Source organism: Pipistrellus hanaki, assembly GCF_964339955.1.
Source record: "Pipistrellus hanaki genome assembly, chromosome: 13".
Taxonomy (NCBI): Eukaryota; Metazoa; Chordata; class Mammalia; order Chiroptera; family Vespertilionidae; genus Pipistrellus; species Pipistrellus hanaki.
In genome coordinates, this window is record NC_140515.1 from 9,737,401 (window position 1) to 9,761,295 (window position 23,895).

A 23,895-nucleotide genomic window follows, 5' to 3' on the forward strand; every position below is an offset into this window, starting at 1 on the left:
CTGTGCTCTCCCCCGGTCGGTCGGTCGGTCGGTCGGAGGCAGGAGGGGAGTGGGAGGGCTCCCCAGATAAGAGTGGCTGCGTCTGCCAGGCCGTGGGAGGCCGCGGTGTGAAACTGAGTCACGCCTGCCTCTGACGAAACTGCTCAGACTCACGGCTGCCGGCCGGCAGGGAGGTGGGGAGAGCCCGAGGGCTCCCTCGCGTTTCCGTCTGTCCTGGGAACTTCTGGATGGAAAGGAATGAGAGCCTCCGGCCCCTGGACGTTCTGGGAGAGGGGTATGTAGCTTCCAGGTCACTCACTCCCCGGGGCCCGGGCGGGCGGCTCCCTGTGGGACGGCGGTCTCAGTGGAGCTCTGTCTCCGTGTGAACACTGTCTCCGTGTGCACACTCCTTCTCCGTGTGAACACTTCTCTCTCCCTGTGAACACTTCTCTCTCCCTGTGAACACTCTGTCTCCGTGTGAACACTGTCTCCGTGTGAACACTGTCTCCGTGTGAACACTGTCTCCGTGTGAACACTGTCTCCGTGTGAACACTCTCTCTCCCTGTGAACACTCTGTCTCCATGTGAACACTCTGTCTCCCTGTGAACACTGTGTCTCCGTGTGAACACTGTGTCTCCATGTGCACACTGTCTCCGTGTGAACACTGTGTCTCCGTGTGCACACTGTCTCCGTGTGAACACTCTGTCTCCGTGTGTACACCCTCTCTCATGTGTGAACGCTGGGCTGAGTGGGGCAGGACGCTGAGATCGTGCTGTTCTCACAGGAGCTGGCATGTCTGTGAACACTTGGTTCCTGTGCTTCAGGAAACCGTTCTACTGACAGTGCGCTCAGAGAGGGTATTTAGATCCTTACAGTGCTCTCTGAATGTAAAAACCTAGCCAAAGTCTAACATTGGAATGAAATCTCTAATCATCAAGACTAGTGTCGGAGTAGAGGAATTCTGGGAAGTCCAAGAGACAAGCCAGGCTCCGGCTCCCCCAGGTCTAGCGTGAGGGCAGCAGCACAGCAGCACTCAGCTTTGCGGTCGCCGCTGCCTCTACAGACGGCTTTCCACAGCCGGTTGCTAGGGGCGTCTCTCCTCCAGAAAAGCAAACGGCTCCGGGCACATTGGAGCGGCAGGCAGAGTGGGAATGTGAAGTTACAGCCCAGAGCTCCCTCCGGCTCAGACTCCACAGGCTCTGAGCCCTCCCCCCACCCCACCCCCTGGCTTCTGCCCCATTTGGGGGAACCCTTGTGGTGGAGAAGCACCCTGCGTGGGGCTCTGGGTTACTTTCACTTTGCTTTCCTTTGAGACGTAACCTGAGTTCTCCCTGAACCGCTCAGCCCCTGGACTGTCGTTCCATTCAGATGTGAATCAGCACCTCTGATCGGAGGCATGCTTACCGGAACCCAGGAGGTTCCTCACAGCTCTGCTCCTGTGCGTCACAGGGGAAATGGCAGGCATGTGCCCCTGCACAGTTTTACGGTTCCAGGAAGAGCTGGTGGGAATTCCTGCCAGAAGGAGGGATCGAACAGGTTCAGGTTGCAGTTGATTTGTAAAAAGGCTGCATCACATGTTAGTGTGCCTTCTGGTTTTTTTTTTTATTAAGCCGTTTTCTAGATGCAGTGAAATTTCACATAAATTAAAGCTATGTGTGTTGTTGTGTTTTCTTCATTTATTAGCTATTCCAGTGGAAACAGCTGGAGAACCTGTATTTCCGGGAGAAAAAATTTGCTGTTGAAGTTCACGACCCCCGGAGGTGAGGGTCCCCGCTTTCCCTCCGCTTGTCCTGGTGGCTTCTGGGTAATGCTGCGAGCACTCACGTGCGGTTTGCGTGGATGTGTGTCTGTTCCTCCGGGGTCTGTCCCTGGGGGTGGAGCTGCTGAGCGAACAGCTGACCTTTAACCTTTGGAGGAACGGCCGGAGGGTTAGCAGCGGCCACACCATTTTCCGTTCACACCGGCAGTGTGTGTGGGTCCGCTGTTGCCACATCCTCCCTCGCACTTGTTATTTTCAGCTGAGCTGTTCTCTGACAGCCGTCCTCGTGGTGGGAAGCGGCCTTTTCCTCATGACTGACGTTGGCTGAGCATCTCTTCATGTGCTCATTGGCCATTTGCATGTCTGTTCAGATCCCTTGCTCGATTTTAAATTGAGTGTGCCTGGTCACTTTAAAAGACAGCTGCCAAATGATCAACATTAATAAAAGTCAGGACCGAGGTTTCTCCAAGCTGATACATTTATGGGTATTCGGAAGACACAGGGATGGGGGAAACAGCCCTTAACAAAAAGATGGCCTGAATCCCTACAAATGAATGCTGGTCGCTCTCTCCCTCCCCGTCCTTCCTCCTCCTGCCCTGTCCTCTCAGCAGCCTTCTGGACCAGGTTTGAGCCTGTGCACTCTCAGCAATGTCCTTATGTCCGTCCTCTGATTCTGTCCGAGTCAGACAAGTCCCTCTAATCCTCGATGCTCCTTCCCCCGAGGAAGGTGCTGATCCCCACTCACTCCCCACTGCTGGTGGCGGTTTTAGCTCAGTGATGTTAGTACAGCTCTAACCTGACTAATCCTTATCTGCCTGGGAGCATGTGCATGCACCTTTAACACCAGATTTGCAGAGTGACTGCCTAGGTCTGATGGGCTTTGTCAGAAAAGGAGGAGCGCAGAGCCCCGTCCGCATGGTGTGGCGGCAGGAAACAGCAAAGGAGATGTGCTGTTGAGTTGCTCACGAAAGCCATTCATGCTGTGCTGGGCCAGGAGCTGGGGATCTGAGCGCTTTTCTCCATCTTCAGGATTTCGGTGTCAAGAAGGACCTTTGGGCAAAGCGGCCTCTTTGTGCAAACCTGGTATGCACACTCTTCACTCATCAAGTCCATCTGGGTGATGGCCATCAGTCAGCACCAGTTTTACTTGGACCGGAAGCAAAGCAAAGTGAGTGGTGAGACGAGGTTCTGCGGGAATAAGGTCCTGCCCCTCGTTTGCTTTCTGTTTGAAAGATGAAAGCACATCGGTTTTTGTTCTCTTAGGGTTGTTTTTTTGAAACCTTACTACCAACTGTTTTAATTTTCCTCATATTTAAAAAATAAGCAATATATAACCCAATTCAAAAATTGTATGATTTCCCCGGGCTGGATGGCTCAGTTGGGTGGAGCATCGTCCCATACACCAGAAGTCATGGGTTTGATTCCCAGGCAGGGCACATACCTAGTTTGCAGAGTCCATCCCCAGTGGGCTTGATGGGAGGAAACTGATCAGTGTTTCTCTCTCTCTTCCCCTCTCCCCTAAAAATCAATAAAGATAGTCCTAGCTGGTTTGGCTCAGTGAATAGAGCGTCAGCCTATGGACTAACGGGTCTCGGGTTCAATTCCAGTCAAGGATACAAGCCCGGGTTGCAGGCTCAATCCCCATGGTGGGCATGCAGGAGGCAGCTGATCACTGACTCTCTCTCTTCATTGATGTTTCTATCTCTCTCTCCATCTCCCTTCCTCTCTGAAATCAATAAAAATATTTTTTTAAAACATCAATAAAAATGTATCTTTGGGTGAGGATTTAAAAAAATTGTGTGTAGTGTATACTGGTAATGTTTTAAAGTTAATGATTGAACTATACCACAACAAAGAATCATGCATCCTTATTAATATGTCTTAGCTACAAAGCCTAAGTCTTGTTTTTTCGGAAGAGTGTCATTTTGGTATATGTATAAAAATTCTAAATTGTCCTCCATGTTGACATTTTTATTTTATAGCAATTTAATCATTCATTTGGAAGAGGCTTAATTGAGTGAATTTCATCACAATGCTGTATACTTTTTAGGCAAAAATTCCTTCAGCCAGAAGCTTAGACGATATCGCGATGGATTTGACGGAGACGGGAACCCCGAGGACCTCCAAACTGGTCACTCTGGAGGCCAAAAGCCAGTTCATTATGGCCAGCAATGGCAGCTTAATCTCCTCAGGTATCCGCTGGGGTTAGAGAGGGTGCAGGCAATCTTTAGTTTATTTCACTTTTGTTGTTGTTTTGTTGTTGTAAACCACTTTTAAATGCATCTTCTAACCCATTATTTTGGGAACAAATAAGCATATCAAAATTACAGTATGCAGAAGTTTTATTTTTAATAAAAATTTTAAACTGGTAGCCTTTGTGTTGCCCATTCACTTTTGGAAACTAGTGAATGTGGTGTCAAAAAAGGCGTAAACTACACACTTTGCAGCCCTATCCTGCCCTTGAATTTGATGTCTTTGGTGGAAGAGCTGTGTAAGTAACAGTTTAAAAAAATTTTTTAAACTGGTTTCAGAAAGTATAAAATTAAATTATAGTCAGGTTGCATAACTAACACCAGTTGCAGAGACACTGAGTGCCTAAGGGCGGCTTGAAAGGACATTTTCTCCCGATAAATTCCATCAGCTTCTTATTCCTCCCAAGAAATCCTGGAACCTTTTATCACTAAGTATTCACTAAAATGCATCTTCCCACTAAAATCTCACTGTCAACTTGTGCATCTGGAGCACAGAATATTCCTTTGCCTCGCTCGCTTGCTTTCTAAAAGAGCATTCTAAGTCACTGACTCAAGGAACATCTCACTGGCTCGGAAAAGTTACTTTTGTCGCTGGGTGTGGCTGAGACAGTAAGCATTTTATTACTGCTCCGGAAATGACTGAGCCAAAACGGGGAAAGGCACCTTTCACTGCCAGGCTCCCGTGGATGCCTAGGAGCATGAGAAATGTTCTCCAGTTTCCTTTTATTATGTTCACCAACAGGGAGAAAAGAAATAAACTGTCTAATAGCAGGTTTGGCTTAAAAATCCTTTGTCCTTTACAAAGGAAGGAAACATCCCTTGGATAAACCTTCCCATCCCCCGCTTCCAATTCCCCCAGGTTCTCAAGACTCGGAAGTGAGTGAGGAACAGAAGAGAGAGAAGATCCTGGAACTGAAGAAGAAGGAAAAGCTGCTGCAGGAGAAGCTCCTGAAGAAAGTCGAGGAGCTGAAGCAGATCTGTCTGCGGGAGGCTGTGAGTCCTTCTGTTCGGGGGCCCTCAGGTGGTATTTGTGGCTCTGGCCCATGCCCATCGTCCTGTCGACTCTGTTCTCTTCCACAGGAGCTCACGGGCAAAATGCCAAAGGAGTACCCGCTGGGCATCGGTGAGAAACCGCCTCAGGTCCGAAGGCGTGTGGGCACCGCGTTCAAATTGGATGACAACTTGCTCCCCAGTGAGGAGGTATGAGCCCCGGCCCCCGCTGTCCCCCCGGGATTCTGGGAACAGAGACGGAGCAGCTGTCTGCTGAGTGCGGTCCACTCGGCCTTTGGTTTCGGGTCACTGCTGTGCGTTTTTATCTCACCAGTTGACAGTGACAATATAGACCAAATTGAGTTCCTTCTTTTATGCATAGCTCGGTTAAAATTGTTATTACTCCTCCAAACACAGAGCGCCCTCATCAGACCCCGAATGTTCACAAACTGAGAAACATAAGAATTAAGAACGCTGACGTTGACTCTCCCACTTAAAACCAAGCAGCGGCCTTTGGCAGATACTTTTCCCTCCTTGAAGTCTTAATTCTCAGGTCTCGGTTTTCTCATCTACAAAATGGGGGTGCAGTGATTGCTTTCCCTCCAGGGGAGGCAAAGAGGATTCAGTGAGGTGGCACGTGTCCAGCACACAGCTTAGCACAGTCCACAGATTTGTCAGCCATATGGAGTGTGCTTTCTCATCGCATGTTTTCATGTGGCCTCACTCCTGTTTCTTATAGACATCTACCCATCTTGACTTTAGAAAATGATAGCAGTTTCTATCAATTATAGAGTGAGCTTTGCTGTGTATTGAGTGCTCACTGTATACCCAGCTCTGCACAAGGAATGCACATATACTTGTGTGAGGTAGATGTTCCTTTCATTTTAGAATAAAAACAAACTGAATCATTAAAAAATTAAGCAGTGTGCCTGGCGTCATACAGCCAGGAGCCACCAAAGAAAGGAATCAAACCCAAATTTACGTCTGTAAAGCTGTGCCTGTGAAAACAACGTTCTGCATCTCTGACTCTTGGGTTAAGAGTCCCTTCTTGAAAAATATGACCTTTACCCACCAACTGAATGAATGAAAGGCCGTTCCCTCCTTTGGGAGGGAAAGAGGGTGAGAAGTCGATGTAAATGGATAAGGAAGGTTTGAGGCCGCCTGTGCAGTAAACGGGGAGATTTTACGCCCAGAGAGCATCTGGTTGGAGAATGCACGAAAAGTCTGACTCAGTGCCAGACGTGTGAGAGTGAGCGAGTGTCCACAGAAATAAAACAGCATCGTTGTGTAAATGCAGGACCCTGCTTTGCAAGAGCTGGAGAGCAACTTCCTAATACAGCAGAAGCTGGTGGAAGCTGCAAAGAAGCTTGCCAATGAGCCAGACCTGTGTAAAACCGTGAAGAAAAAACGAAAGCAAGATTACACGGATGCAGTGAGAAAGCTCCAGGAGATTGAAAACGCAATAAATGAATACCGCATCCGGTGTGGGAAGAAGCCCACCCAGAAAGGGACAAGCACCTTACCAGGTGAGCAGTAACAGTCAGGTTTTTCTGTCCCATCGCCCTCTTGATGGCATGTAGCATTCCAAATCAGTTCATTGTGAGAGAAAGAAAAAACAGGAATAAAAGTAACTTTGCTGGGATAAAAATGGTTTGGAATTCCAGCCTTACAAGTAAGTAAACCTGGTTTTCAGTGACATTCTCACTGTTGTAATAACACTATATTATTATGTTACTTTCATTTTCGGGATGAAAGAGCTTTCACTACAATATTAGTTTGCAGTAAGACAGATTCACCTTTAACTGAGCTGGTGTCATTGCAAGAAACACATTTGACAACTCAGAGGAGTAAGAGTGCTGGGTCTACTCAGTAGTTTCCCAAAGGTTTTAAGGCCGCAGACCGTACAGTTTTTTAAGGACCTATCCAACTTATGTGGCTAGGAAAGAGTTCTCACAATTAATGTCATTATGGAGGATACTTGAAGATATGGGTAAATGTTCATACTATAACAGGAAGTGCAGAAAGAGAAGCACAAAATTGTCACTGCAGCATACTCCCAACATTACATAATTACCAGAGGCCCAGTGCATGAATTCGTACACAGGTGGGCTCTGACTGGCCCAGCCCCAATTGGCTGATCAGGGCCAGGCCTGTCAGGAGGAGGGGCCGTGGGAGGTTGGCTGGCCAGCCCCACCCTCCATTGGACTGGTTCACTGGCCACAGTGGGCATCACAGCAACTGGTCATTATGGTGTTCCAGTCATTGGCTTTTTATATATATCGACTAGAGGCCTGGTGCATGAAATTCGTGCATGGGGGGTGTCCCTCAGCCTAGCCTGCACCTCTCCAATCTGGGACCCTCAGGGGATGTCCGACTGCCGGTTTAGGCCCAATCCCTGTGGGCCTAAACCGACAGACATCTCTCTCACAGTCCGGGACCTCTGGCTCCTAACCGCTCGCCTGTCTGCCTGCCTGATCGCCCCCTAACCATTCCCCTGCTGGCCTGATTGATGCCCAGTTGCTCTTCTGCTGACCCTATCGCCCCCAGCCTGCTCACCTTCCCCTGCTCTCCCCTGCTGTGACCCACCTCCTCCACACGAGGCAGCGGAGACGCCAGTACTGGTCACCTCCGTGCTTCACAGAGCCACGGGACCCCCGGGCCTCCCCATGCAGAGTGACTGCCAGGCCCTGCCTCCACTGTGCACGTGGCCATCTTGTGTCAGCCATTGTGACAACGTCGTGCACTTGGGTGCAAGGACCACCTTGGCTTTTATTAGTAGAGATGTTCACACAAAGACTTGCTGTGAAATATTTTAAAATACCAATAGTTGTGGAATTTTAAGTAACTTAATTTTCTTTTTAGCACTCTTCTGTATTTTTGAAATTCTCAACATTATATATCTAAAACTTTCATCTTCAGAAAAACAGTAAATTGAAAAATCTCATTTAGGTAGATCTCAAGTCCAGTCAGCCCTACATGTTTATCAGCATGGTTTTTAGCCTTGATCATTGGTTGAAACTTGATTATATTTCTTTGATTCCAAGAATTGTTTTTCACATTTAATCATCTGTGAAATTGGGATAATTCTTATCCTAGACAGTATTACAGTTATGATCAATAGTAACTTTTTCTTATTTTAATGGGACATAAAATAATTATACAGCTTAGATTTGACAAATCATGGTCACTAGGTTAAAAGAGTTCTCAGGCTGCCCTAACTGGTTTGGCTCAGTGGATAGAGCGTCAGCCTGTAGACTGATGGGTTCCAGGTTCAATTCCAATCAAGGACATGTTCCTTGGTTGCAGGCACATCCCTAGTAGGAAGCGTGCACGAGGCAGCTGATCGATGTTTCTCTCTCATCGATGTTTTCAACACTCTATCCCTCTCTGTAAAAAATCAATAAAGTATATTTAAAAGGAGGGGGTCCTCAGGCTTAGGGCCAGTCGTTTTGGAATGTGAAGGCACAGCCCTCAGCACCACGTGTCAGCGGCTCCAGCTGGAGAATGAGGTGGCTGTGCTGCACACCAGCTGGCCCTGGGGGTGGGGTGGGGATGGGGGTGTTCCGTGCTCACAGAGAAGGCTGCTCCCTGCACTTGACTCTCGGCGCCATTTGCTGTGGCCGCTCCTCGCAGGTCGTGCAGGATTCAAGTGTTCTCAGCAGCGCCTGACGCTTGGCCAGCAGCTGGTGCCAGTGGTTGAGCACTGACACTGGGCAGATTCTTTTACGTGTGTCTGACAGCTGCCTCTGCTGGCTCCTTGCCTCCTGGCTCTATTATGTGTCCAATTAAGAGAGAGCCCTCCTGGCTCTGAGAGAGATTAACATTTGAGATTGGATGGGGAGGCTCCTGCATAAGGCTTTGGGGCCGACACCAAGGTGTCGCGTTTGCCTGTAATCTTACCAGAGCCTGACCCTGGGCAGGAGTGGCTTGCCAGCGCAGACCAAGTCCTCTGAGGCGCCTCTTTTTGCTCATCCATTTCTTAGCACTGATGGGCACCACTCACACTGAGAGCATAGGGCGTGTCCAACCCCCAGAGTTCTCTCCCCAGGACGCTGCCTCTGGGCAGCCGCAGGGGTAAGTGCTGCTAGGGTGGTGAGCGTTCACCCTGTGCCCAGGGCTGGGCTCCAGGCTTTCCATCCATCATTCCATTTAATGTGCACTGGGCGCTGTTCTCATCCCGTTTCTAAATTGAGCCAAATGACACTCAGAGAGATTAATTACCAAGATTTGAACCCAGGTCTGCCTAATTCAGCGATTCTCAACCAGGGACAGTGCTGGGCCCCAGGGAACATTTGGCAATATCCGGAACATTTTTTTTGATTGTCAACACTGAGGGTGGGTGCTGTGGGTGCCCACTGGGTGGAGACTGGAGATCCTGAAGCCAGGGACAAACTCCCCAACAAGAATTCCCCGCTCAGAGACCCTGGCCTGCTTGGAAAGCAAAGGCACCACCAGGAGTCCAGCTCGATTAAGAAACGGCCCCATTCTTCAGGAGAGGGTCTAAAAACAGGTTAAACTAACAGCATGTTCTCAGATGAGCGTTCAGGTGTATGTTCCATAGCATTTAGCATCTATGACATGGATGGCATGGTTCTCCTTTCCAGTGTGTGGGCTGCAGACATTCGGTGTGAAGGGTAAAATTCTCATCCGTGTAGAAGCTGGATGACAACTAGTTGAAAAACAAAATTCCCTTGAAGTCTGTTTCATTTTAAGAAATAATACAAGTAATAGTTAAGCAGCGTGTGAGGTGTTTACATCTTCAGTGGTAAATGGGTAACTGTTCATAACGCACTGCGTTATATTTGCCTACCTGAGCGCACTCCTTAGGAACTGCTTTGTTAAATCAAGCTCCCGGTCGGTGTATAAATGTGCAGTCACACTAACGGCGGTCATTGTTATCCACAGAAGACATAATCCCCTCAGAAAGCAGCTCCTTGTCCGACACTACCACCGGAGATGATCGTAAGTAGCTCCCCTTGCTTGTTTAAAATACTAGCTATTCTGAAATGAGAAGATAACTTTTTAGTTAACAGAAGCCTGCTTATTACTCTTCAGAGAGCAGCAGAGTGAGCTCACTGCATGTGCGCAGGAGGACTGGAGGGGGGTTACAATGACCTGCACAAGTTGGCATCACGTCGCAGGACAGCCAGTCACGTGGCTTTGGCAACCACATACCTGAGGAAGCCAGGCTCTCCCTGAGGGCGTGTGAGGCTCTGCAGGCTCTTCTTTAACTTCTCGCTGAAGTAACTGTGCATCCACATAAGTAATATGGAGACCTTCACCAGCTTTTCCCACGGTGACATTTATGCATTTGGAGTCCAATCAAACCAGGGCATTTCAGTTAGACCGTGGTTATCACTGTTCTGGATAACTGGGCGTCGGTTACTTACCTGAGGAAGAAATACACATATTGGAAGTTGGGCCACACGTCCCTGTATCGGTCTCATAGGAGCAGAGATGTCTCTGTGTGTTGGGTTGTGTCACAGCACAATGTTGTGTTTATTCAACATGTTTCCTGATGGGCTGGGCTTCGTGTCAGGTGGCACCGTGTTTCTTGTAACCCCTTGTGCTTCAGCAGAGGACGGCACACTATCTGATGGGATTTAAGCGATTTGGGGGAGCCCTTGCCCCCCACTGCCTTACCTCCCCCAGGTTTATAGTGTGTGAAGTGGTGCCATTCCAGAATCTTCCTTTGAGCTGAGCCTTGGTCAGACTTGCCATTCCTCTTTCAAATACAGAGCTTAGTGGGAGACCAGGCTCCCGTCTCTCAGCATAGACCAGTTGCATCACCTCCAATGACAGAACGTGCCTTCAGCAGCCAAAGAGGCTCAAGAGCTTCAAAGGGAGAGTTGAACAACCTCCCCTTGGCCCTTTGCACACGGGGGTTTTCTGTGATATAACCTTCGAAAACCTATAGTATCACCATTCTACCTAAGTCCTTATTGAATTGGCAATGCTGGATCAGGCCCCGCAGAGTGTTCAGTCATTTCTTCTCTGCCGTGTATAAAATATAAAAATAAATTTCCTGGAAGTCATGTGCTTCTGAAATCATCACCATAGGAGGAACACTTTGCTCACCAGACCTTCTCATTTCTTTCCTGGGCTGTTGGTGCAGTATTTGTTCACTTATTTGCTTCCCTGCTTATTCATCCATTCATTTTCTTCTTACAGCCAATGACACCTTCACCCTTGCTGGACAGAGGTCAAGTTCAGTGCCTCATTCTCCAAGAATTCTCCCCCCCAAGTCTCTGGGTATTGAGCGAATCCACTTCAGAAAGTCGTCCATCGGTGACCAGCTGGTGGATGCCAGGCAGGCCAGGTGAGTGCCACGCCAGCAGGAGGGCAGATGCTCGCGGCCTGAGGGTCTTTTCTCCAAAATGGCCTGCCCACTTTGTCTCATTCTCCTCATTCTTTCCTAAGAGTTATTTTTAAGGTCGAAACATAGAAACTAGCCCAGTGATTTGTGGTGACACAAGTAGAAGAGTGCTTTTAGAAAAGGTTTGGCTATTTCTTATATTTAAAGGTTTATATTAAATTTCAAGGACATTAATTATAATCTGGATTTGGGTAAAGTTCAGTTTTATAACCATGCTGTCAGGAAATTGTCATTAAATATCATTACACCCAACCAAGAAATGAGACTGACATGATCTTTCAAATGAAAATGGGACTTCAATTCGTTAGAATCTATAAAATAGATAATACACATTTCTTCTCAAGTGTCTCAGGTAAAAATCATCAGAGTAATAACACCAGATTTTAAAAAGATGACAGACCAGTGATTCCCAAAATGTGGCTACATGGATCAATACTAATTTTTAAATAGGACCCAAGATAGGATGCCAACTGTTTGCTTTGCCTAATCAGAATGTTGAGACAACCCCATGATTTCAGGGAGGAAAGACACATAAATGTCAAAAATATATATCCTCCACCACCACCACCATCATTATCATCATCATCATCATCACAACAGTAATGAGATGAAGTTAACATTTATTGAGGACTTACTATATGCTGTTCAGACACTGTTCAGAGTGCTTTAATGTATGTTAATGAGTGTAATCCTCATGGCAATCCTGACAGTACTGCTGCTAGCACTGCCATTTACAGAGCAGTGCCCCTCGGACCAGGACGCGTGAATAACTTGTTGGGTTTGTCGCCCAATAGGTGTCAGAATTAGGATTTAACCTAAGCAGCTGCTCTGAAGCCTGCAATGTGACTTTAATCAGTACGCTAAAACTCATCTCAGGGAAGATGGAAACGAGTCTTCAAACAAAGAGATTATTTGGATTAAATAATTTTTTACTCATGGAAGTAAAACCAGTACAAGGTTATGTTTCTGAACTGTCAAAGTTCCATGAAAACCTTTGCCACATATGAGTCCCCGTTTGTGGATTGGCGTTTAAAAACGTGCCTTCCACAGTAGAGATCCAAGTGTCTGGAGCTCTGCTAACCAACATAATTAAGAGTAAATAAAATTTAAAATTTAGTTCCTCGGTTACACCAGCCCTGTCCAGGGCTAGCAGCCCGGGCAGCTGTGGTGTAGGAGAGGACAGCACAGATAGCACATTCCCTTCGCTGAAGAGAATCCTCTGGGCCGGCATTGCTCACGGCGGGGCAAACAAAGCTGTTTCAGCACGAGGAAGAACTATCACTAACAATCATTATCTTAAAAATTATGCTTACATCCCCAGGAGCTTAAAATGAGTTTGCTCTTTGACCCACTTACTGGAATTTTCCCTGTAAATAGAGGGTGCTCATTGCAGCGTTGTTTATGTGGTTCTGAATTCTTCTTCCCGTCACAGAGAAATGCTGTCGACACACAGCAGCCCGTACAAGACCCCGGAGAGGCGGCCCCCCGGCGGGCGGAGCACGCCCAGCACCCCGGTCCTCACCCGCAATGCCTACAGCAGCAGCCACTTGGAGTAAGAGCGCCCCCTCGGCCCTGTGGGCTGTGTTACGCTTTGCTTTACGGTTTTGTTTCTCTTTGTTGTGTTTTGTAATCAGTAAGGGACTTTGGGCAGCAGGTCTCTATTGGATGGATCTACATTTCTACTCACAGTTTCACATTTGTTGGCAAAGAACTTGTATCATGTTCAAGGCAATATTGTAATGTTTTGCACCTTCACCTTTCCCACCAGATATTGCCATTTGCCGTGCACTGGTGAGGATGGAGAGTGACAGCAGCTGCATTTTGAAGTGTCCGCTGAAAGCTGCGCTAACTCTTTTGCATGCGCTGCATTATTTAGTCCCCGCAGCGAGCCTGAGTGTAGACACCGGGCACTGCTTCTGACCTCCTTCTGCAGGGGAGGGCGTGAGGGTCAGAGGGTGGGACACAGGCCAGGCTCACCCAGCCGGGGAGGGGCAGAGCCTGACGCCCAGGCCCTGAGCCTGTTTGGCCCATCGTGTGGAGGATGGGCCTGCCAGAGGCTGGGGGTTCGGCTCTGATGCAGGCTTGTGTCCTCAGTTTATCTTCCTGCTTCTCAAGAAAGGCCGTGGCTGACACACTTGACAGAACCCGGCTCTTGTCTCATTGTGACCAGGGCTGTGAACTGGGTCCTGGTGCACGGTTGGCCTTAGAAGCCATGCGAGCCGTGCAGTGTGTGGCTCTGAGATCCTCCCCGTGGCACTCTTCCCCGGTGCGGCCCAGCCCTCCTCTCTGTCTGACCAGCGTCCTGTCCCCCCAGGCCCGCCTCCGCCCCGCACTGCCGCCAGCGCAGCGGCAGCCTGGAGTCTCAGTCGCACCTGCTGTCGGAGCTGGACCACGACGGGCCCTTCTTCTCGCTCTGCAAGGCCCAGCGCAGCAGCAGCACCGAGGTGCTGGACGACGGCTCCTCCTGCACCAGCCAGTCCAGCGCCGAGTGCTACTGCGCGCCCGGCCCCCGCCTCGGCGCCCACACCCTGGACGCCCGCGTCCGCGGCCGGCGCCGGTCCCGGAGGCAGAGCGCCGCGCCGTCCAGCTCGGGCAGCATGCCCAACCTGGCGCCCAGGGACGGCCTGCGCAACGGCGTCCACGGCCCGGGCCCCGAGCAGCCCTCCTACTACATCGCCGAGGGCGACCTGTACTACGCCAGCGGCTACGTCTACGAGAACGACACGGAGGGCCAGTACAGCGTCAACCCTTCCTACCGCGCCTCCGCCCACCACGGCCACGGCCGCCCGCGGGACTACGGCAGGGCCTTCCACGAGGACGAGGTGGACCGGGTGCCCCACAACCCCTACGCCACCCTGCGGCTGCCCCGCAGGGCCGCGGGCTCGGAACGCGTCACCAAGCACATCCACAAGGCGCTGGTGGCCGAGCACCTGCGCGGCTGGTACCAGCGGGCCTCAGGCCAGAGGGAGCAGGGCCCCTCGGACTCGGAGCGGGCGGCCCTGCGCTGCCTTGGGCTGGCGGGGCTGCAGGGGCCCTGCTCGCCGGGCAGCCGCGCGTCCTCCTACTCCTCAGGTGAGAGAGGGGCACGGCCCAGTGGGGTTCGGGGTGGACCATCTACCTCTGCACCAGGAGGTCACGGTTCGATTCCCGGTCAGAGCACACGCCCGGGTTGCGGGCTCAATCCCCAGTGTGGGGTCTGCAGGAGGCAGCTGATCAGTGATTCTCATCGCTGATGTTTCTGTCTTCCTCTCCTCCATTCCTCTCTGAAATCCGTAAAAATGTATTTTTTTTTTTTAAATAAGAAAAAAGAATAGAGGAGGCACTTAATGGGGATTTAACTTGCCCCCTGTTGCCCGCCCACCCAGAACTACACCCCACGGGATCAGGAGACCAGCGCCGAGGTGAGGCAAGGGGAGGAGGGCGCACCCACAGGAAGAACGATCCTGGAAAGCAGTTCCCGCCAGCTTTGCGGCCGGCACAGCCCTCGTGGGTTGTTGGAGGAAGTTGTAGATTGAGCGCCCGGCGTTAGGGCTTCACAGACTATCTCTCCTGGGCCTTAGAGTGGCGGTCACGTCTCCTAACTGTGTTCGGGTCGTTGAGGTTTGCTATGTGAAAAACTCCGCCGGGAGTTTGACCCGTGTGTGCGGCTGCTCTGGTCCCTGTGTGTGGCTTCCCGTGATTGTGACAGAAGCTGGAGTTACCAAGCACTTTTCCTGACTCTGTTCAAAGAACTTCACATGTCTTAACTCAATTCAGTAATCATATTTAATCCGCTTTATGGTAAGGGATTTCCAAAGACAGTTTTTGATGGGTGTTCCCCATCATTGACGTGAGCCCCGGACTCTGCTGCCATTTGTGGTGGACTCACGGCCTGACCCCGGCTGTGCCTCGGACTTCACGTAGAGAAGCCGGTGGATACGGGGAGTGTCTGTCTGGTTTAACTCAGCAAACCCGCAGGCACGTCGGAGGCAGGAGCCGGCCAGAGCCCCTCCTGGCCTCAGTGAGCCCACACCTGGGTTAGCAGCGGAGGAATATGTGACAATGGAGCATTTTAGAGCTTCTTAGAAATGAACGGATTTTTGAATAGCGTGAACCCCTGAGGGTGTGAGCCTTGCCCCCTCCTTCAGGCATGACTAGTGAGGTGTGCACAGGGATTCCCACCCTGGAGCACTAGTCAGAGAAGCCTGAGGCTTAAGAGTGTCCTCAGCTCGCTGCCCTGGCCGCTCTGGCTCCATGGATAGAGCGACGGCCTGTGGGCCAACGAGTCCTGGGTTTGATGCTGGTCAAGGGCATGCCCCTTGGTGCAGGAGGCAACTGATCGATGTGCTTTCTCTCACAACCATGTTTCCCTCTGTCTTTCCCTCTTTCTTCCACTCTCCCTAAAAGTCAATGGAAAAATGTCCTTGGGTGAGGGTTAGAAGAAGTTTTATCAGCTTGTTGACAAGAGGCATCTCCATGGAGATTTCTGTTTGGGTTTGAGTTCTTTTATTTGCGCAGGACTTTGGACTTCCGCTAGTGCTTTCCCGTCTGTCACCACGGCTACCACGTGAAAAGGCTCCTGTGGTTGCTGCTTGTTGTTTATGGCTCTGATCTAGAAAACGCCCCTTTTCCCCTACGTTCAGGGCGTCCTGAGAAACTCTCAGAAACCAAACCTGGGCACCGAGCTTCAAGGGAAAACCGAGCGGCGGGCGTGGGCGGCGGCAGGGCGCAGGCTGGGCAGTGCCTCCTGGCCGGGGAGGCCGGGGAGGCTGGCCAGGCAGAGGGGACTCGGCACCGGCGCCACCCCGAGCAGCTGGCTCTGGTCGGGAGCTGGTGAGAAGGATTTGAACCCGGGGCGAGCCTTGCTGACCCCGCTGGCCCGGCCCCACGGGCCACAGGCTCCGCCTCCTAAGGCTGAGAGATGGAACCAGTGCTCCCAGAATCCTTTGGCATGTTCCTCGTTCCTGCTTCTGTCTTACAGCTAACAGAGTGCATTACAACAGGCGTGTGTCATTCTCATGCAGAGATAGGTCCCAATTTTTTGCCAAGTTATCGGGGGTTTTTGTTCCTTCCGGCCACCTCAGAGCTCTCGGTGGCTCGGTGTTAACGGTACTGGCAGCCTCCGTGTACGGTCATCCCACCCTGAGCATGCAGCGCGCTCAGCACTCTGTGTGCACGACCCCACCTCATGGATTGGTTGTGTTATTTTTATCACCCTGACTGGACAGCCAAGGCATGTCCGGCTAAGAGTGCCAATGGCCCTGCCCGGGCCCCAAGGCCTGTAAGTGGCGAGTGGGAGTTGGATCCCAGCATGGACCTAACCACAGAGGCTGGTGAAACGTTCCCGAAGCTCCCAGCGAGAGTGTTACGTCCTCGGGTCAAGTCCTGTGGCAACGGGGTTTGGAGATGGTCTCACATGGGCCCCAGTGCTGGTGGGTGAGAGAGAGGAGGAGGGTTGGCTGCCAGGGACAGAAATGAGGACCGCGGAGAAGACCCTGGGCAGCGCTGGTTGTCTGAGTCCCGGGGGACTAGCCGGGCGCCGTGGTCGCTGGGCACCTGGGTGTGGAGCAGGACTGGCTTTAGGGAGGATGGCAAATGCCCAGAGGAGAGGCATCGCTGGCCTTTGCTCCCCAGTTATGCCCTCGCTTGTCCAGGCCGCCCCTCCGGAGGACGAGCCCATTCTTCCTGAATCCTTCCTATGCTAGTTCCCTCCCCCTCGTCCATCTTTTCCCAAAGGCCTGGATCCTCCTGGTGACCGCGGCTGCCGTGGCTGAGGAGCAGTAAGGCCCTGCTCACCTCGGGAACGCTCCCTCCAGGGGCAGAGAACCCCGACTGCTCCTTACCCCGATGAAGCCCAGTGAGAGTCCCCATAGAGCTGGCTCGTCTTTTGGTGTTTTTTAAAAATGGAATGTCTTTTCATGGACCTCATTCCCATTAATCACATTAATAGTTATCATTTACTGAGTGCTTCCTCTGTGCCAGGACGCACTGCTGTCCTTAATCCTGATGTTACCTGTTTGAGAGCCTATTTATGTTATTGTCCCTGCTTTCCAGGTGAAGAACCTGAGCTGAATGAGGCTAAGCTATTTGCCCGCAGTCATACGGCCACTAAGTGACCGAACTGGAATAGGGGCTTTGTGGTTTCCAGACATGGGTTCATGAGCTCTGCTTTGCACGCAACTGATGATAAAGTACGTGTAAATGGCCTAACCAGTCTTCACTTTAAACATCTCCAGTAATTTTGTCTGTTTTCCATTTTTATTTCTAGTGTCTTCTACGAACGTTTCCGGGAGCTGGCGGACCCAGATGACAGTCGGGCTTTCTGAGTACGAGGCCCCGGCACATCCTTCCTACACCGCCTGCTACGGCGGCTTCTACAGCCCTTTGCCCTCTCCAGGCAGGTGAGGAGGCAAAGCTCGGACACTCTGGTCACTGCTGAGGTCACAGGGAGCCAGGAACCCTGACTCATTTTATGACGGCTGAGTAATCTAGCTGCAGGGTGGCAAAGGATAGCCTCTGGGGCAAAACCAGCCATCACCTGTCTTTATAAATAAAGTTTTATTGGAAAACAGCCATGCTCATTTGATTCATATCATGGATGGCTGTTTTTGCACCAGGAGGGCAGAGCTGAGTAGTTGCGACAGACCGTATGGCCAACAAAGCCCCAAGTACCTGGCCCTTTAAGGGAAAGTTTGTTGACAGCTAATCTAGCTCCTTCCAATGTGACCCTGTTCTTAGTTCCGTACATTAAATTCTGTGTCTGAAGGCTTTGCTTTTAGTTGCAGTACTTGAAACTGTGCAGTTGATTTACGGATTTAGACTCTTCTGGAACCTTGCAGGAGAAATATCTGCTGCAGGAAAACCTGTTCATCCAAGATTCCTCAAGAGCAGGTGGCAGCTTCACTCCAGACACGTGCTGCCTTTTTGTGTCTGGCCCTGTGTTTGTTAAGAACAACAGACACAGCCAGCTGTCCTATTCGTAAAAAATAATTCTTCATAAACATCTAGAGCACATGTGTCAAACACAAGGCCCGCGGGCCAAATCCAGCCCGCCAGGCCTTGCAATGTGGCCCGCACCGCGCTGTCATCACTGCACTCCGCTGTCAGTTTATGACATTGTCAGTTTATGACTGTTCAGTAAACCATTCGGCCCGCGATTTAGGCTGGATTTTAGATTTTGGCCCCTTCTCTGATTGAGTTCGACACCCCTAATCTAGAGGAAATATATAAGAACAGTTTGTCAAAATGTGGTTGTCAAAATGATTGCAAATTCTGTATTACACCTTTTTCAGTTATTCGTGTTACAGAGAAGTCAAGTTTGCAGAGGTCATTTCTCCCTGTCAATTTCTCATAGAATATTATTCACACCCATGGAACCAAAAAGAACGTTTTCTGGGATTTTTAGAAAATTCAGAGGTGCTTCAGGCATAGATTTACACAGACAATACTTATAAAGGGCTTTAAACTAGTGAATTTGATAAGTTAATTTTTTTTAATCTTTATTGTTGAAAGTATTACATAGGTCCTCCTTTTCCCTCATTAACCTCTTCTAGCTGGCTCCTGTTCCCCACCCCCGCCCCGCAGGCCTTCAACACCCCGTTGTTCTGTTCGTGTCCATGGATTATGCATGTATGCATACAAGTTCATTAGTTGATCTCTCCCCCACCCACTTCCCCCTACCTTCAAGAGGTTAGTTTCTCATTAAAGCTCTTAGTGTTATAATAAGCAAATGAACACATTCATCCCCAAAAGCCTTATTTTTCTTCTCCATATTCAACAGGAGTTTTTCTTGGCTTGAAATATTAGTCCAATTGTCTCAACTCAACAAAGGCTATGCTCAAAATAGAATTTTAATGAAAGTATACTTCAGAGGATATGACATAGCTTGGATTTCTGTAAATAATGCTTGAGAATGAGTTAGGAGCAAGAACTAAAATGGTTTTGGCCCAGAATTTGTGTTGATTTTTTTCAAGTCAGTTCTAATCATCTTGTATAATAATGTGCAAATAGTTTGCACGTTTACATACTTTTTTAAGTTTTGTATTGATTGATTTTTAGACAGAGGAAGGGGGAGTGAGAGAGAGAGAGAGAGAGATAAAGAAAGAAACATCGATTTGTTGTTCCACTTCTTCGTGCATTCATTGGTTTATTCTTGTATGTGCCCTGATCAGGGATCGAACCCACAATCTTGGAGGATTGGGACGATGTTCTAACCAACTGAGCCCTGGGCCAGGGCTATCTACTTTTGCTTTCTTCTTTTGTTGACCCATTAGAAATGGTATAAAACATCCCTGTATAAGCAGTTCTGATAGTGTCCCTTACACAGCTCTCACTGGACTCAGGAAGTGCTGAGTCCTCAGGGACCCTCTGCTTTTAGGGAGCCACCATGTGCTTCAGCAAGCTCGGTGGCTGGACGGGGCAGTCTGAGGTCCAAGGGGCACAATGGGCAGGAAATTAGAACTATTTTAAGATCCCCATTGTGTGTGTGCACATGCACTTAATATGAGCTCATTGTGGAAAACTGAGAAAATAATAGAGATAAATAAGTAGAAATAGTTTACCCATAATTCCACCATATAGAGATATAACAGCTATTAACATTTTGGCACATTTCCCCCATTTTTTTAACATGGTTGTACTGGTACCATATATACAATTTTACATCTTTAATCGTATATGAAATTCTACATTTCAATTATTCACTTAATATAACAAACACGTTTCCATATCTTTAAAAGTTTTTTAATTTTCATTTTATGTGACCAATATAATATTTCAATAACAAATACACCATACTTTATTTAAAAATTACCCACATTTTGAATTTGAATGGTGTTGGATTTTCCTTCCTTCTTATTTTAAGTAATGCTGCTATTAATATCTTTGTACAAAACCTTTGTCCAGATTGCTTCCCTAGGATTTATTCCAATTAGTAGAATTAAAGGGTTAAATTGAAAAGTATATTTTTAAAACTCTTTCATTTCAGAAACATTTGCCAGTTTATCCTCCCAGCCATGGATATGGGAGTGCTTATTTTCACTCATATGTCTATTTAGAATTTTTCTTTAATTACCATATAGCTTCCTCAATTTAATAAGGCAAGTATAATATCAGCCATCCATAAAACTTTAGAAATTTTGCCCTAAAATTGCATGTTATTATTGATGAAAACATAATTTTTAAAACAAGAGAAATTGAGTTTCAAGGTAATATTGAAAACAAGAGAAATTGAGTTTCTCATTATATATATTGTATATTATATATGTGTTTGTGTGTGTGTGTGTGTGTGTATGTATATATATATATATATATATATATATATATATATATAGTCAGTGCCGTAAACTTTCCACAATTAGAAAGGTTCTAGTCTCTTGTTACGCCGGGTATACAGCATAGTCAAAGGTGGTTCTGCTGCTGCAAATTGTGTTTTTAAATAACTTTTCTTTCACTCCCCTTTTCCCATTTCCCTTCCTCTTCCCTGTTTCACTCTGCCTGTCACTAGGCAAAACCCAGGGCTTCTGTCCCAGAGAGCAGCTGTGCCTGCTGAAGTGAGAGCAGTGGTCAGTGCTCTCTTGCTAGGGGCAGCCAGCTGTAAGTACAGCCCCGTCTGCGTGTGCCTCTCGCATCACGGGCGTCCTGCTTGCTCTGGCTGACGTGTGGAGTTACCGAAACCCGACTTTGTTTCTTGATTATATGAAACCACTAAATGCCTGGATTCGCATCGTACTTATAGCCACAGCTCTTTCTCCAAAGGCTTTTTATTTCCCTTAGTAAAAGGCATTGAGATTTCAGATAAAAGGAAATCTACTAACTACCGTACCTCTTCTAACCTGCTACTACAGAATGAGTTCTGCTAATTGGAATGGTTTGTGTAATAGGATGCTCTCATGTGGATATATCACCCAAAAATGCCTATAATTTATATATATGATGATGTTTCCAATTTACACTTGACCCATAAACCCTAGGGATCTAAAATATGTCCCAAGATGCTGCTGCCTCCCTCTAAATATATTCCTTTATCTCTGAGGAAAGCATCTGGTGTATCCCTTAATTGGAATAATACTTAAAATGTGGCTATCAAAAATACCTTTTAAAAAGTTTAAAATATGACCCTCACATAAGTGGGAAATGGACATGTGTCAAAGATGTAACTCATTGCTGAGAGAACTGGCATAACGGTAAAGCTGGTTCCAAGAGAATTCAAGAGACTATTCAGCACACTGAGAGAGAAATCGCCAGGCACAGACCGGTGGGCAGTCCACAGGGGTACAACCATCACCGTACTCTCTCCTACTAGACGGAGTCATTTCCATTTCCTCCAGGCAAGTAACTGTCAGTTGCCGTCGAATTTAGCACAGTCTGGGTCCCCGTGGGCGGTCAGTGTGAGTTAGACAAACGTGTGCTTGTAGAGAACTAACACTCCACGTGGACGGCAGGAGACAGCCATCCTCCGTATCTCCAAGCTGTGGACACTTCTCTTAGCACTAACTGGGCTGAGTGGTGTGCGTGTCCTGTGGGAGCAGAGCCGCCGTGGTGACTGTCTGGTTTCCCCCGCAGGCAGTATGCAGAGGCCGGCGCCCTGGACAGCGCGGCCGCGGGCGGCCTGGAGGCGGCCGAGCAGGGGCTCCTCTGGCACGAAGACTCCAAGCCCGGGACCTTAGTCTGAGCGGAGCCACCCTGCCCGCGACCTCACACTGTGTGCCTTGGCAAAGCCTGCGTCTTTCCCGGGGCTGTTTGGCATCCGAGGATGCAGAGAGGACTCCCCTCGACCCGACGTGAACCCCACCCTCCGCCGCACAGGGCCCCGCGGACACCTGCCCTTCCACGTCCCAGCCTCCCCGGCGATCGCAGGGCCACCGCCTTCCATGGCCCGGCAGCTCGGCCTTCCCCGCCAGCGAGCAGGCGGTGAGGGAAGAGAAGCTGCGGGAGGCAAACCCCAACTGTGAGAAGCTGCCAGGACCCCCCAGGGCAGCAGAGGGGGGCTCGCAGAGCACAGTTCCCAGTGAATGGCCGGGGCCGCGGCCAGGCTGCCTGGAAGCAGCTGAGAGCGCAGGAAGGACGCTGCCCAGGAACAATGGACAGTATTGGAGAATTACTTGAAGAGGAGCTGCGTTTTCATGAAGTTCTGAGCGAGTGCACACGTGTTTCGGATTGATGGAGTGACGGTCTTCACAAGCACCACACGGTGGGTCCACACAGACTTCCCGTGGCACCCTGCAGTGACCCCCGGGGCCGGACGGCAGCCCCGGGAGCTGGCCCCCTGCTGGGGGCACCCAGGTCCCAGCCCCCCCCCCCCCCCTTTTCCTCCCTGCACCAGTGGCGTGAGGAGCTGTTATTCAGGCTGTTCACGCTCCGGCGTGGCTGTCATTTGAAATGGCAGGCTTGATATGGAAAGTTCATAATCAAGCATTTGAAAAAGTATTTTGAGGTGATAACGGAAAGAACCCAAAACAAAATAAAGGAAAAAAAAAAAAAAAGCACATCATTTTAGATGAATTGTGTGCCTTAACATGGTGACTTGTTAGAAGAGTGAGCTATTGCCTGAATTCCACGGGAGTTCTAAGTCACCGAGTGACACAAACCAGATTAGTCGTTAACAGTACAGAAACTCCGAGCTGCGGTAGATGTAACTATGAGGCTAAAACTACCTCATACTTTCCGTGGAAGAACTAATTAGCTACAGTTGTGGTTGAGTTTTTTTAAACAGATATTTCCATATTCCAGACCTTTGTCTGCTTTACTCTGCTTCAGAATTCCTTCCAGGTGCTCCTTCCCCCTTTTATACAGGTTTCTTGTTCATATTGTGACTAGAGCGGTTTCTGAACAACTTTTTGGAACATTTTCTATCTATATTCCAAAGCATGTAGTATTTACATAAAGTGGATTTGTTAAACTGGTCCTTAGTCATTTGTATCATTAAAAATGAAGTTTGGGGGGAGGGGAGTTGGAACAAAAAAAGACATGCAAAAAATAACATTCCTTTTGCATTTGTATAGCCTTCTAGAAACAGAAATACCTTTTGCATATTCTTTTACTGTTCTGACTTTTTAAGACCTATTATTTTTACATAGGTCAATAAACTGAAGTGTGCTACTGACAGTGTTTCCGCATCCCTCCATTTAAGTTCACACAAGCAGTTTAAGGTGCTCTGCTTCAAGTAATCGTGTTGGACAAGATTGCAGATTGTCAGTTACATAAGTATTACCATGCTTTATTGATTTCAAGATGCAAGTTTTTTATATTCACATTCCTGAAAGCAAGGTGCCTCTTGATTGATGGCATGTTCTAGTTGAACTGGTAGTTTTTTCTTGCTTAGGATGCATAAAATACTGCTGTGTCTTACAAGAACTTGTTTTAGAATTGATGAAATACAGTCTCACTGATGTGAATGCTTAGGCTTTCTAATCTTGAGGGTGTTTTCTCATAACAAGTAATTCATCCCAGTCTTGCTGACTAGCAATCAGGGCTTTAAATCTCAAGAAAACATTTCACCTGACATTTTTTGTCCTGCACAATGGAAAGAGGGAGTGGGAAATGAAATACAGGAAGATGTT

General features: G+C 48.8%; 1 protein-coding gene across 2 annotated transcripts in view; it reads left to right on the plus strand.

Annotated features, from left to right (window-relative positions):
* FRMD4B (FERM domain containing 4B) overlaps positions 1–23,438 on the plus strand; it is a 165,810-nt gene extending 142,372 nt beyond the window's left edge. The window contains exons 12-23 of one of the 2 annotated variants that reach the window (XM_084901717.1): positions 1,663–1,739; positions 2,768–2,906; positions 3,789–3,930; positions 4,850–4,983; positions 5,071–5,190; positions 6,278–6,506; positions 9,886–9,942; positions 11,152–11,299; positions 12,789–12,908; positions 13,671–14,428; positions 17,604–17,736; positions 20,841–21,889. In XM_084901717.1, coding sequence (XP_084757843.1) covers positions 1,663–1,739; positions 2,768–2,906; positions 3,789–3,930; positions 4,850–4,983; positions 5,071–5,190; positions 6,278–6,506; positions 9,886–9,942; positions 11,152–11,299; positions 12,789–12,908; positions 13,671–14,428; positions 17,604–17,736; positions 20,841–20,991 — 2,208 coding nt within the window. In that variant the 3' untranslated portion in view covers positions 20,992–21,889. The other variant, XM_084901718.1, reaches the window with a different exon arrangement.
* Positions 23,439–23,895: the final 457 nt, after the last annotated feature.